This window comes from Megachile rotundata, chromosome 13 (genome assembly GCF_050947335.1).
Source record: "Megachile rotundata isolate GNS110a chromosome 13, iyMegRotu1, whole genome shotgun sequence".
Taxonomy (NCBI): domain Eukaryota; kingdom Metazoa; phylum Arthropoda; class Insecta; order Hymenoptera; family Megachilidae; genus Megachile; species Megachile rotundata.
Genome location: NC_134995.1, coordinates 4866173 through 4879638, shown reverse-complemented (window position 1 = coordinate 4879638; position 13466 = coordinate 4866173). Strand labels below are relative to the sequence as shown.

General features: G+C 26.2%; 2 protein-coding genes across 6 annotated transcripts; one reads left to right on the top strand and one right to left on the bottom strand.

Moving 5' to 3' along the window:
* Positions 1–368: 368 nt before the first annotated feature.
* Positions 369–2692, bottom strand: Smu1 (Smu1 spliceosomal factor). Of its 3 annotated transcripts, none has more exons than XM_003701327.3 (8): positions 2535–2692; positions 2395–2461; positions 2161–2304; positions 1982–2096; positions 1247–1889; positions 1067–1168; positions 652–988; positions 369–587 (listed from the first exon to the last, which is right to left on the bottom strand). In XM_003701327.3, exons 1-8 carry the CDS (start codon positions 2558–2560, stop codon positions 489–491), a joined length of 1533 nt encoding a protein of 510 aa, XP_003701375.1. In that variant the 5' UTR covers positions 2561–2692; the 3' UTR covers positions 369–488. The 3 variants fall into 3 exon arrangements, with proteins under 3 accessions (XP_003701375.1, XP_076394784.1, XP_076394783.1); XM_076538669.1 differs by having other exon boundaries at positions 2161–2313; positions 2535–2662; XM_076538668.1 differs by lacking the exon at positions 2161–2304.
* A 1447-nt stretch (positions 2693–4139) lies between these two features.
* Ide (Insulin degrading metalloproteinase) lies at positions 4140–12643 on the top strand. 3 transcript variants are annotated; one of them, XM_003701307.3, is made up of 15 exons: positions 4295–4435; positions 4684–4887; positions 5034–5233; positions 5335–5835; positions 6068–6270; positions 6356–6604; positions 6701–7093; positions 8204–8313; positions 8814–8958; positions 9034–9144; positions 9222–9342; positions 9796–10002; positions 10197–10489; positions 10561–10770; positions 10844–12643. In XM_003701307.3, exons 2-15 carry the CDS (start codon positions 4832–4834, stop codon positions 11090–11092), a joined length of 3048 nt encoding a protein of 1015 aa, XP_003701355.1. In that variant the 5' UTR covers positions 4295–4435; positions 4684–4831; the 3' UTR covers positions 11093–12643. The 3 variants fall into 3 exon arrangements, with proteins under 3 accessions (XP_076394779.1, XP_003701355.1, XP_076394780.1); XM_076538664.1 differs by lacking the exons at positions 4295–4435; positions 4684–4887 and adding an exon at positions 4140–4275; XM_076538665.1 differs by lacking the exon at positions 4684–4887 and having other exon boundaries at positions 4313–4435.
* Positions 12644–13466: the final 823 nt, after the last annotated feature.

Sequence of the window (13466 nt, the reverse complement as noted above, 5' to 3'; positions counted from 1 at the left end):
TATAATACCTTAACAAAATTTTATATGATACCTCACAATCATGACACTTCACAACATTCAAGCTTCCTTTCACTAAAACCGCGATTTTTTTATTAAGTGATTATTACAGCAAATGAGCAATATATTACATGTAGGAATTTATGTACACAATTCATATATTCCAAATTATTTACTATTGCTAATATTTTTTAAAATTGATATTGGTTAACAATTTTACATGTAAATAAATGAAAAAAAAATTGTTAAAGCATAGCATGTAACTTTTCCATACAGTGGTATAGCCTATTTTATTATTAGATGAAAATTTGTTACTGGTCTACCTTATATAATATACTTTCACTGTACTGTGTAGATTTAATAAAACAGAATTCTTATATTTTAACATTTTTTATTTCAAAAAATGGTAAGTGAAAATGCATAATTATATCATGAAATAAAATATTACAATTATAAAAAAAATTTTAATATATACATATTTTGTAATTACATTATGGCTTCCACAATTTTAAAAGCCCATCTTCGCTATAAGAACACAAAAGATTTTGGTGAGGATGATGTGTCAAACCAATAACATCTTTTTCATGTATCTGAAACCCAAAAATAATAACTTCAATATAGTACATATAAGATACAAAAAATGAGAGCACTTACGTTCAGAGTTCTTTCAAGTTTTCCTGATGAAGTAGAGAAGCAATAAAGTACAAGATCTTCACCAACACAATAAATAAATTCACCACGTGGACTTACAACTGTACACACAAAATCACCCCCTTCTCGTTTACCACTGGAAAACGATCTTACTATTTGTCCTTGCATATTCATAATAACTACTGTATTCGAACGGTTGCACACAACAAAATGTTCTGGATTTCGAGGAAGAAGATGTATGCTATTTACAGTTAAATCTGCAGCCCCTAAAGATTTGTATGTACCTATACACTCTGTTGTTTTCAAACTCCAAACTTTTACTGTTCCATCTGATGATGCACTAAATAAATATACAGAATAATTAAGTGTATGTTTCTAGAATAAGCTCATTCAATAATTAATTAAACAAAAATTATACCTTATTATATTATGTCCATCTGGAGAAAAAACTACTTCGTTTACAAAAGAAGCATGTCCCCGAAATTCTTTCAAAGTTTTCCCAGATTTGAGACCATGTATCCTATGTAGAAAAAAGGTACACAATGAAGTTAAAAGTAAACCTTGACTACTGCTTTTCTTCTAATAATTTTGTAATAACCTTATAGTAGTATCAAACGATGCAGATAAAATTTGGCTATTATCTCTACTGAACTGAAGACATGTAACACCTTTAGAATGTGCTTTCTCAAACCTCCTTAAGCACTGTCCACTTTGAACTCTCCATACTTTTATTTTTCCATCTTGTCCACCACCAGCTAACATTTCACTGTCACGACTAAATGACATTGACAATACTGCTTGTTCCATCATCATAAAGTTATCTTGAGCTTGATACTTTAAATCCTTTCTAATTTTACCAGTTGTAAAATTCCATACTTCAATAAACCCATCAACAGAACCAGTAACTAAATATTGACCATCAGGTGAGAAGCGTGCACATTCCACGTGAGACTTCTGACCAAATTTAATTTGTTTTGAAAGCTGTGTTGGATACTTCTCGTCTTCTTGATCTCGTACTGCTGCTTTTCCTCTGAATAAATCTATTGTAGTACCAGGTGGAAGTAAACCCTGATGTTGTTGCCATTTTAATGCCTGTCCTAATAATGCAAGTAATCTACTAGATGGTACTACTGACACTTCGCCAGCAAGAGCAGTAGCTATATAAGCTCTTCGTTTCTCTTTTGTACTTCCATCAGGATATGCTTCACGTGGATCAAAATATGAACGAGCAAGTAAATTTTCTATAAACATAATTATGTTAAGAACAACTTAAGTAATACAAAATTATTTTACAGAATAGAACACAAATAGTTATTATCTTAAATTACTACACCTAAATGAATATATCTTTCAGGTTCCTGTTGTTTCATCATAATCATAGGATCTGTTTGCCTTAATAATGATCGAGCTGCTCCTAATTCTCGTAATTCAATTAATTCCAAAACGACCTATAATAAACACATAAAATACTTATAATTTACATACTTTTTAACATTTTAAAGTAAAACACACCTGCTCATATAAATCAATAAGCTTCTTATCGGGTAATTTTAACGATTGTATAGCTTTCAACACTGTATCCCAATGTCCATTATTTATATCTGCTACAAAACCATCTACACTATCTACTGTATTCAATGACACGCCAGTCTCTTCCTACAAATACTCATATAAAATCATTTTTACTATATACTAAAAGCATTTACTCTTATACAATGTCTTTAAGTTAAGATTGTAAACTAGTACCTGTAATGTTTGCAACGTTTTGACAAGGTTCGATTCTTTGAGATATTGCTGTATCAAACGAATCACACTAAAAACAAATAAAAGATATATGAATTCAGAATAAATGTAAAAAACTTTTTTATAAGAAGTAAAATAATTACTCTGCAGATTCAATTTCAATTGACATTTTCTACAATATTACAAAATCGAATAAAATAAATATTTATACTAAATACAATTGCGATGTCAGGTTATGTTATGTTAGTATAACCGTAGGCAAATGTAAACAAATAGACTAAACGTCGAATGCGAAAAGATGCAACCATGCCTATATCTATATCACAGAGTAAGCCAGAGGCGACCTCTCTGTCGGCACCTTTGATCTCTTGAAAATGCTGACCCTTTAAATTGGTTGAGCAAACGAGCGGGAAATTTAAATCAGTGAATCTAAATTCACAATCTAGGATGTGTTTGTACTATAAATTGTAGTAAATTTTCTCTATATTACCAATATTAACTTTCGAAATATTTACATCAATTTTACAACTTTAAAAAGTTGAAAAAGAAAAGAATGTACGAAAATGATTACTCTACAAAATATATTTGAAGAATAAGTATTACAGAAATGATTATTACAAATGACTTATAATGAATAACTTAAAATGGAAAATTACATATCACAAGAAAATACAGACAAATGTATTATTACAGAGATATAACAAAATATTGAGTACTAGTTAATGTGTAGGTTTAAACTTTTCTTTTTCAACCGCTATACTTGTAAGTACATGCAGGCATGCGCATTTCAAAATACTTTATTGAAATCGTCCCCCTATCCACAATTCATTTGGTTTGGCATTTAAATTGATTGTGTTCTCTGTCTCTCTCTAGGAGGTAGGTATTCTTGTCTAGTGTTCCATCCTGTCTCTTGTTCTATCCCTACTCTTTGGTTCCGTCTACGGAGTATCCCTGCTATCTCCTACTATAAACTGCTAAAATGGCTTCAAATGGCGGTAAAATTCAAATCTACTTCAGTAAAGATGAAATGTTACAACAAAATAAAACAAGTTTCGTTATTGATTTAATATGAAATAGTAAAATTGAATTTGATATAATACTAATTTTATGATAAAAAATAAATTTTTTTCCAAACATTGGTTTAAATCCCTTTAAATCAGCGTTTTACTTCTATTTTTATCAAATACAAATTAAAACAATAACAATTCCTTTTATATGTTAGAGCAAATTAAGAAAATTAACAGTATATTAAAATAAGTTCTAAATAAAAATATTTATTTTGTTATTTTATTATGACAGTTCGTTTTTATACAAATAAATTTGAATTTTACTTGAGCACTTGAGAGTACATATTATGTAGTGTCTTCTTTTTCTAGTCAAATAATGTCTATCTATTTTCTTCCGGTTTAGATCAATGTAGTGATGACCAATGAAAAATGTGGATATAATTTTCTATCACTACAATTCGAAATTAAGTAGAAGTACTCTGTTCCCTCAGAAAATATAATATACAAATATTGTAAATGATATGTATATAAATATTTGTTATTAATTTTACTGTAAACTTTTTAATATGAAACATATTTACTTACATAGTAAATGTATAAATATATTTTTTCAGTTAAATAAATTGTAATTATTTATTTTAGATATTATATATAATTTTTTGTTTATAAATCCAAATAATTATAATTTTCATTTTATCGCTAAATGTTAACTGCAAATATTGTTGTAACTTACTTCAAAACGTACAGCAAACATGATAATAGAATTAAATAAATTTTGACTTTTGTATTTATAAAGATATTTAATAAGAATGTTTTTAACACGTATTTTCACGTCTCGAATTTCTTCTATGTCTATTCAATCTTTCGTTATCTACAGGTATGCATACGTTCTCGATGAAACATTACGTGGTATAATTTGAGCATGACCAGGCATGATCGATATGAACGAAAGCATGTTGTGAAACAGTCGAAGTGACAATTTTAATTCATATTAAATTTACAGTTTACATGTATTTTCACAATTGCTTTGATTATTAGTATGTATCGTATCTTAAAATATTGATGTTATAATTTGATACAAAATAATTGTATCAAATAGTTACTTCATTTTGCTTTATGCAAATTATAACCTTTGATTATTTTCATTTGATATTTTTTCTGGTATTAAATACTTCATATTTATATAAAAATTAATAGTTACATTAATCAACAAAAACCAGTATATATGTAATTGAAAACATATTCAGTAACTTCATAATTAAAAAATATTTTTTTATAAATTTAGATAAACAAGCCTGTAAAACATCATACTTGACAGAATATAAAAAAATGATTCATATTTAGTCATAGGCTCATTAATTTTTATCTAATTACATCAGTGTGTCATCTTATATGATAAAGTTTTGGTGTATAGTGTCATATTAAAATTTATAATGGCTTCATTACTAGAAACTGATAAAATTTTATGCACAGATATTACTGCTACCAAGTAAGAATTTGTTTATGTAATAATATATTTTATAAGTAATTTATATAAAACAAGAATATATATTTATTTGTAAGAATTAATTTGAATAATGATATGTATCTGTTTAATTAGATTCAATTACTGTCATTAATATATTTATTTTTTAGATATAAATCATCCGATGTGAAAGTATCAAAAACTAAAATGTCTCTAAATAATTATGTGGAAAAGAAATATAGCGATATAACTAAATCTGCAAATGATAAAAGAGAATATAGAGGTTTAGTACTTACAAATAAAATGAAAGTTTTATTAATTAGCGATCCAACAACTGATAAAAGTGCTGCGTCTTTGAGTGTGAATACTGGTAAAGTTACATATTTACAAAATAAAATTTGAAATGTTAATGTATGATAAAAAAAGTTATTTTATTATATTAAAATACTTTGGCATTACTTATATTTACAGGTTATGCAAGTGATCCAGATGATTTACCAGGCTTAGCACATTTCTGTGAACATATGTTATTCTTAGGGACAGAAAAATATCCAGAAGAAAATGATTATACTAAATATTTAACACAGAATGGTGGTTCATACAATGCATCAACCAATATGGATCATACCAATTATTATTTTGATGTACATTCAGAAAAGTTGGAGGGTGCATTAGATCGTTTTGCACAATTTTTTATTGCACCTATTTTCACAGAAACTTTAACTGAATTAGAATTAAATGCTATTAATTCAGAACATGAAAAGAATTTAGCGAATGATACATGGCGTATTGATCAATTAGAAAAATCGTCTGCTAATCCCAATCACCCTTTTTCAAAGTTTGGTAGTGGCAATAAAGAAACATTAGACATAATCCCAAAACAAAAAGGAATAAATCTTAGAGAAAGTCTATTAGAATTTTACAACAAGCATTATTCTGCCAATCTTATGGCTTTATGTGTACTTGGCAAAGGTAATTAAAATATTTTATTACATATAATTATATTTAGGCAAAAAGTTTAACTCGATTAATTAAATACTGTTCTTTATTGATATAATTATTGGTTATTGTGTAAAAGGAAAAAAGAGTTCTTGTTTTTTAAACTTTTTATTAGATTTATATGACAAATTTTGTACATCAATGCATGTGCATGTATAAAAATAATTATTTTTTAAACTATGTATAAAATGTATTGTTTATATAGAGAGTTTAGATGAACTTGAACAAATGGTAGTGGAGTTATTTTCTCAAGTAGAGAACAAGGAAGCTGAATTGCTTGTATGGCCAGAACATCCTTTTAGCGAAGAGCACTTTAAAACCAAGTGGTATATTGTACCTATAAGAGACATGAGAAATTTGTGTATTATATTTCCTCTACCTGACTTACAAGAACATTACAAAGCATCGGTAATAACTTCTATTCTTTTATGTGATATTGTATTATATTTTAGTTTGTAGTAAAAATATATATGTATTCTTTGTTCTTTTCTAGCCTACATATTACATTTCACATTTATTAGGACATGAAGGAGAAGGGTCACTGTTGTCTGCTTTGAAAGAAAGAGGGTGGTGTAATACACTAGGATCAGGAAACCGATTAAATGCTAGAGGTTTTCAGTTTTTTGTTGTTTATATCGAATTAACAGAAGAAGGTATTCAACATGTTGATGATATTGTTCTGTTAACTTTCCAATATATTAACATGCTAAAAAAACATGGACCAATTGAATGGATTTACAATGTAATTGCACATTTGCTAGTGAACTTATTATTAAAATTACAGCTGGTAAAAACTAAAATTGCTAATTTTATATACTTACTTTATATTTTATTAAAGGAATATAGAGACATTGCAAAGATGAACTTTAGATTCAAAGAGAAATCGTCCCCTTCAGATTATGTTACTAACGTAGTACATATATTGAAAGATTATCCAATGGAAGATGTTTTAATAGTTAACAATCTTTTTCCATTATGGAAACCGGAATTAATTGAATGGGTGACAGAATATTTAAAGCCAGAAAATGTAAGAATTCATGTAATTGGAAAATTATATGAAAGTATCGCAGATGAAACTGAAAAATGGTATGGTACCAAATTTAAAAAAGAAAAAATACCGCAATATATAATCGATACATGGATTAATGCTGGTTTAAATTCCGACTTACAACTACCGCCGAAAAATGAGTTTATAGCAGAAAATGTTGACATAAAGCCAGCAGAAGATAATGTGAGTAAGACTCGTATATTTTACATTCCTATATAAGTATAAAATAATTTTTAGAAAAAAAATACGCCGATTTCGAAATGCACTAAAAAGTATAAAATAATTTCTATTTCCTAATGAAGTAATTTCTATTTCATTCAATCATACAATTACGTCACAGATATGATTGAAACCTATTTACTCGTTAGGTAGTGTATTAAATACATTTCAACCTTTTCGGAGGCGGCGCAAAATTAAAAGATTATTTTGAATATGTTATTTAATTTCGCGCCGCCTCCGAAAAGGTTGAAATGTATTTAATATAATACCTAACGAGTAAATAGGTTTCATTCATATCTGTTACGTAATTGTATGATTGAATGAAATAGAAATTACTTCATTAGGAAATAGAAATTATTTTATACTTTTTAGTGCATTTCGAAATCGGCGTATTTTTTTTCTAAAAATTATTTTATTTCACGCTTTTTATCGGCCGGCAAGACGTGTTTGTAGAAACAGTAGAAAATCGGCGACTGCATGTTGACTCATACACCACCAGAGACACGGAGGCATACGTAGAATTCAATATATTAGTAACAATAGTTTTCCGCTAATAACTCGAAAACTAAAGCTTCCCCTTAATTGGGGATAAGGAAAAAGTTGTTCAGAATCGTGTCCCTGATAACATATTAAAAGGACATTAAAATCGTTCAAAGTTGATTTCAAAACTTTTCAACAATTTTTCGCTAATATCTCGAAAACTAAAGCTTTCCGCGAAATTTGTATATGAACAAAATTGTTCAGAATCATGTCCGTGATAAAATAATAAAAGCGCACTAAAATCGAGAAAAGTGTATTTCAAAAGTTGCCGGTTTTTTTGCAATAACAACACTTTGCAATTAAAAAATGAAAAATTGTTTGATAATGGTACCAATGGGGAGTCAGAACCTACCAGATGCAAAAGGTTTCGTTCCGATCGGTGTATCCAGCTAGGCGTAATCGGCGGGCACACATAGAAAATAATAATAATAATAATAATAATAAAAAAATATATATATATATACTGATCGAATTGAGTAACCTCCTCCTTTTTCGAAGTCGGTTAATAAAAATAAATACTTTTATGTTGTACAGGTAACCAAGTTTCCAGTAATCATAGAAGATACTCCGTTAATAAGATTATGGTTTAAACAAGATGATGAATTTTTGTTACCTAAAGCTAATTTATCTATGGATTTTACTTGGTAAAATATTTTTAAAAATTTAATTCTATAAAATTTAATAGTATTCACAAAAAGGAACAAATAATTTTTGTACATAAATCAGAAAATTAATGTTGTCGAAGTTATAAACAGTTCTCTTTTTGCTGAAAGCAATTGATTCGTTAGTTTCTGGTGCTTTAAAAAATGAGGCCAATGCGACGGTAAAAGTTTGACAAACCTCCTTTTCTACGTTCGGCACATTACAAAGAATGTAGTACCTCTTCTATAAAACTACAGACCCGAAGTATTTACACTTTAAAGCGAATATTGTATAAGTATAGAGTTCTTTATAAATGATAAAATAATCTGTAATTTTCATACTTAAAAAGAGCACGCAAAAAGATTATTATTTGTTTTGATCAATAGAGAATTGCTTATAACTTTGACAATATTAACTTTCCATTATATGATAGTAATCACTGCATACTATATCTTTTTTATATATATGTATATGATTTCTATATGTTTATTATATTTTATAGCCCGCTGGTATACATGGATCCTCTTAACTATAATTTATCTTGTATGTTTGTACTACTGTTTCGAGACGCTTTAAATGAATATTCGTATGCTGCTAATATAGCTGGCTTGAAATGGGAACTTATCAATAGCAAATACGGAATTACAGTAAGTACAAAACTTGACAAAATCATTGTTATATTACATATATAATATATAATAAATTTACTTTATATTTTCCAGTTAGGTATTGGTGGTTATAATGATAAGCAGCATATATTACTAGAAAAAATTATAGATAAAATGGTTAATTTTAAAGTTGATCCGAAACGGTTTGAAATTTGGAAAGAAAATGTATGAATTATTTAACTTATTTAGATAAATCTGCTTAATTGATGACCGAATTTCTCATTAATTCTTACAAATTTCAGCATATTAGAAGTCTTAAAAATTTTGAAACTGAACAGCCATATCAACATGCTGTTTATTATCTAGCCGTTTTATTATCTGAACAAGTTTGGATGAAGGATGAATTACTACAAGCAACTTCGCGTAAGTTTATAATTTAAATTATACATGTTTATAGTTTAAATTATATTTAACTATTAAGTACTATATTCATTTTTCCTGTTTTGATAAATTTTATATTATAGAAAGAAGGAATAACAAAAAATAGTTTACATTAATTGAAATTAAAATTTCATTTATTTTTATTAAAAGTATTATGACATATAAGGTAAATCTATATTTCTATATATTAAATGAAGCAAAACACAGAATAAAAACACATAATAGAAATTTAAAGTATTTAAAAAGTTAATATCTTTTTTAACTTTTTTTTTTCTATTTCCAACTTTATAAAAATATCATTTTACCTAGCAATATTAATTATTTTATATTATAAATATATACTAAATGTTAATTAATTATTAATACATTTTTTCAATTTAGCTTAGATTACATACTATTGCTATAATTTTCTTTCATTGCAACACTTTTGTTTAGAATTAACGGCTGAGAGACTTCAACAATTTATCCCACAATTTTTAAGCCAAATTCATATAGAATGTTTAATACATGGTAATATGACAATGTCGGAAGCTATTGATACAGTCAGAAAAATAGAATCAAAATTAACAACCACATTTCCTCATGTAACACCTCTTTTACCAAGGCAGTTGATTTTATATCGTGAAATCAAATTAGAAGATGGTAAGTTTGCATAGCTTTTGATTTAAATCATTTTGAAAAATTTTTTTATTTTAAAAATATTGCAAGTTGACAAGTTTTGTATAGCAAAACAATAATAATTATAATATAGCTTTGTATATATTATTTGTATTTCGGATAGATTAATATATCCACTATACTTAATACCGAATTAATATGTCCAATATATTTTTTAGGTCATCACTTCTTGTTCGAAGTACAAAATAAATTTCATTCAAGTTCATGTACGCAAGTTTATTTTCAAACTGGCTTACAGTCAACAGAGTCAAATATGTTACTAGAACTTTTAGCACAACTTATATCAGAACCGTGTTTTACCATATTGAGAACTAAAGAACAATTAGGATATATTGTATATAGTGGAGTTCGAAGAACAAATGGTGCACAAGGTTTAAGAATTATAGTTCAAAGTGATAGAGATCCTAAATATGTTGAACAGAAAATTAATTCATTTTTGAATTCTATGTTGGTTAGTAATATAATTGCAAATATTGCTAAAAATATTTTCGTAATTTTTACATAAAATTAATTTTTTTTTAGCAACACATATCATCAATGTCAGATGAAGAATTCGAAAGACATAAAGAATCATTGGCAGTACGGCGTCTGGAAAAACCTAAAAAGATTACTACTTTATCTGCAATTTTTTGGAATGAAATTTCAATACAGCAATATAATTTTGATCGAGCAAATATAGAAGTTGCATATTTAAGAACTATTACAAGAGAGCAAATACTAAAGTTTTATGAAGTTCGTACATAATAATTCTATTATTTAAGTAAACAGTAAACATTCATTATATTATTAAATTTATTGTTTATAGGAAATGTTACAAAGCGATATTCAACATAAATTATCAGTACATGTAATTTCTACAGTAAAGGTCTCGGAATCAGTAGAAAATGACATAATGGAATCTAATGAAGATACTTCACCTTCAGATGCAGAAAATGCTACTGAGTATAAAAAGATTGATGATATTATATCGTTCAAAATTAGTCAGTCTCTATATCCGTTACTGAAACCATTCAGTGATATTCCAAGAAAAGGGGCCCATTCATCAAAATTATAAAGTGCCTAATAATAACTGTGAATACATTGTTTTATAATGCACCTATAAATTATAGTAAATATGAAGCAAATAAATAGTAGTACCGTGTTATGTTAAATCTGCTTTCTTTTATAAATGATAGCAGATACACGAGCATAATAATTGCAAAAAACATCACGATATTAGATGATATTAAAATATAATACATAACAAACTAAGATTTTTTTGCTGGAAATGTATTTCGTTTACGAAATTTTTAAATTGAAACGGTGAATATATTTTTTCAAAAGTATGTAAGTACTTATACAAGATGTTCGAAAATATTATACAACTCAAAAACTGCAGATACTCTACATCAATTAAATCTAACATTCCTGTATTATTTCGCAATTTTCCATTTCGTTTTTGTGACATAAGCAATTAAAAATTGGGAAATTAATTTCCAACACGCATGTTGTCTTAAGTCAGTATTCAAAAAGTTCTTGTTAAGTGTAATGTCTTTTCAAATTCAAGGGCTGCGTAACTGGAATTTTTCCACTCTTTGTTTCTGGAAGAAATTCTTGTACTACAAACTCATTCCAGTGATAAAATCTCAATTGGATTTATACATTTTACAGTTTTAATTATGTGATATACAAAAAACGTGAATATTACTCGTAAAATGTTTAAATGCTGTACTTAACATATAACTAAATGTATTAAAATAGTTTTATATTAGAAATATTATAATTAAAATTATGATTAAGATTAAATCAATAACATAGATTAGCACAAAATACGACTTTATTTGAAATTAAAATGAAAATAGCACTAGCATGTCTTGTTTAGCTTAAAATAAAATACTAACTAAAAAACCAAGCAAATTTATAAGTACAGACTATTGTTATAGAAATTTTAAAAAATTGCATATTCTGAAATCTGTATGTTTTAAATAAATTTAAAAGGAGCAAAATGATGACTCGAATTCGCTATAATTTTACATGTATTATATGTAACACATGTGAAATTCATATATTTATTTTAGAAAAAAAAGTTCTGACATTAATGTCAATACTGATCAAAAATTCAACAAGAAAATTTGTAAGTTAATATTTAAAAAAGCTATATTGTAATATAGTTTCCTATTTTTATATAATATATATAAGTAAAAAAGTATAAAATAATATGTGTAACTATTATATAAACAATAATATGTACATGTAATAAGTAACTTTTTTACTTATATATGGTATATATCATAAACATAAATTTTAAGACTCCTATTTAAAATTAAGAACGTTGTAACTATGCTGATTCTGAGTTTCAAAAAAAAATGCACATTCATCAACTCTGACCGACATTAATATAGCATGGAGAACAACATTTAATAATAGTTTAATTGCAAATCAGAACACGTGTATCATTAACTGTTGGATAAGTAGCTAACTTTAAAGCCCCACATTCAGCTGTTTATCGAGCAGTGTCTGTATATGTATTCTTAATGAGTAGCACAACATTCAAATGATGTATTTAAAAATTTTCCTGTTATTTAAAATTGTATAAATTCTTATATATATTTATTTTCAATCATTATTTAAAGTATTTATGATTATCCAAAGTTGTTTTAACACTAGCAAAATTAGTTCTTTAACAATGTTATTAAGTAGCACTGTAGTAAATAGTATAAACAAGTGCAATTACTTTAAAATAAAACATATTTAAAAAAATAATAGAGCATTAACTTATGATTTTTATGCAATAAATAACTGTTTTCCACTATTTGGTATTTAAACAAATAGTTTTATTGAATCGTTAACAAAAATTTATCTTTTATTTAATAATTTTTGTGACTGCTAATAAGAAAAAATTTAAATTTAAATCTACATTATCATGAAATTGTTAAATATATAAGTTTTAATATATTAAAGGCTCAACAATTTTAAAATATAAAACTAAAAATAATATATTGATTCTTATATATATGTTTACATATTTTTTATTGATTGATATATATTTTAAAACATGTTATAGAATATTTTAGTTGTATTATATGATATATTAGTCAGAATTTTATTAATAAATCTTAATGCACATATGTAATTGAAGTAATTGTATTATAAACAAAAGCACTAATAATTTAAAAAAGTTTATTTCATTTTAGCTTTAATGTGAATAGTATTAAGCATTACATATTAAAATATTTGTCTACACTAATAAAAAAATTCCTTTGGAAATTTTTAATATGCATTAAAAATTTGAATATACATTTTAATATACATTAAAAATTTCCAACATTCTTCATTGAGAGTTCACTGACATTTCTCTAACATAGATGTTTCTATTATTAATAATTATCGATTTCTTAACATTCTTTATTTATGAAATATTCTAAGGATTCAAAGTAAGTATAGTAAAA

Coding starts and splice junctions, on each gene's coding strand:
- Smu1 (XM_003701327.3), bottom strand. CDS start 2,560: ATGTCAATTGAAATTGAATCTGCAGA. Junction 2,097..2,160: donor TTATTGATTTATATGAGCAG/GTGTGTTTTACT, acceptor TGTTTATTATAG/GTCGTTTTGGAATTAATTGA. Junction 1,890..1,981: donor TGAAAGATATATTCATTTAG/GTGTAGTAATTT, acceptor TTATGTTTATAG/AAAATTTACTTGCTCGTTCA.
- Ide (XM_076538664.1), top strand. CDS start 4,208: ATGTTTTTAACACGTATTTTCACGTCTCGAATTTCTTCTATGTCTATT. Junction 4,276..5,033: donor CAATCTTTCGTTATCTACAG/GTATGCATACGT, acceptor TTTATTTTTTAG/ATATAAATCATCCGATGTGA. Junction 5,234..5,334: donor GTCTTTGAGTGTGAATACTG/GTAAAGTTACAT, acceptor TTATATTTACAG/GTTATGCAAGTGATCCAGAT.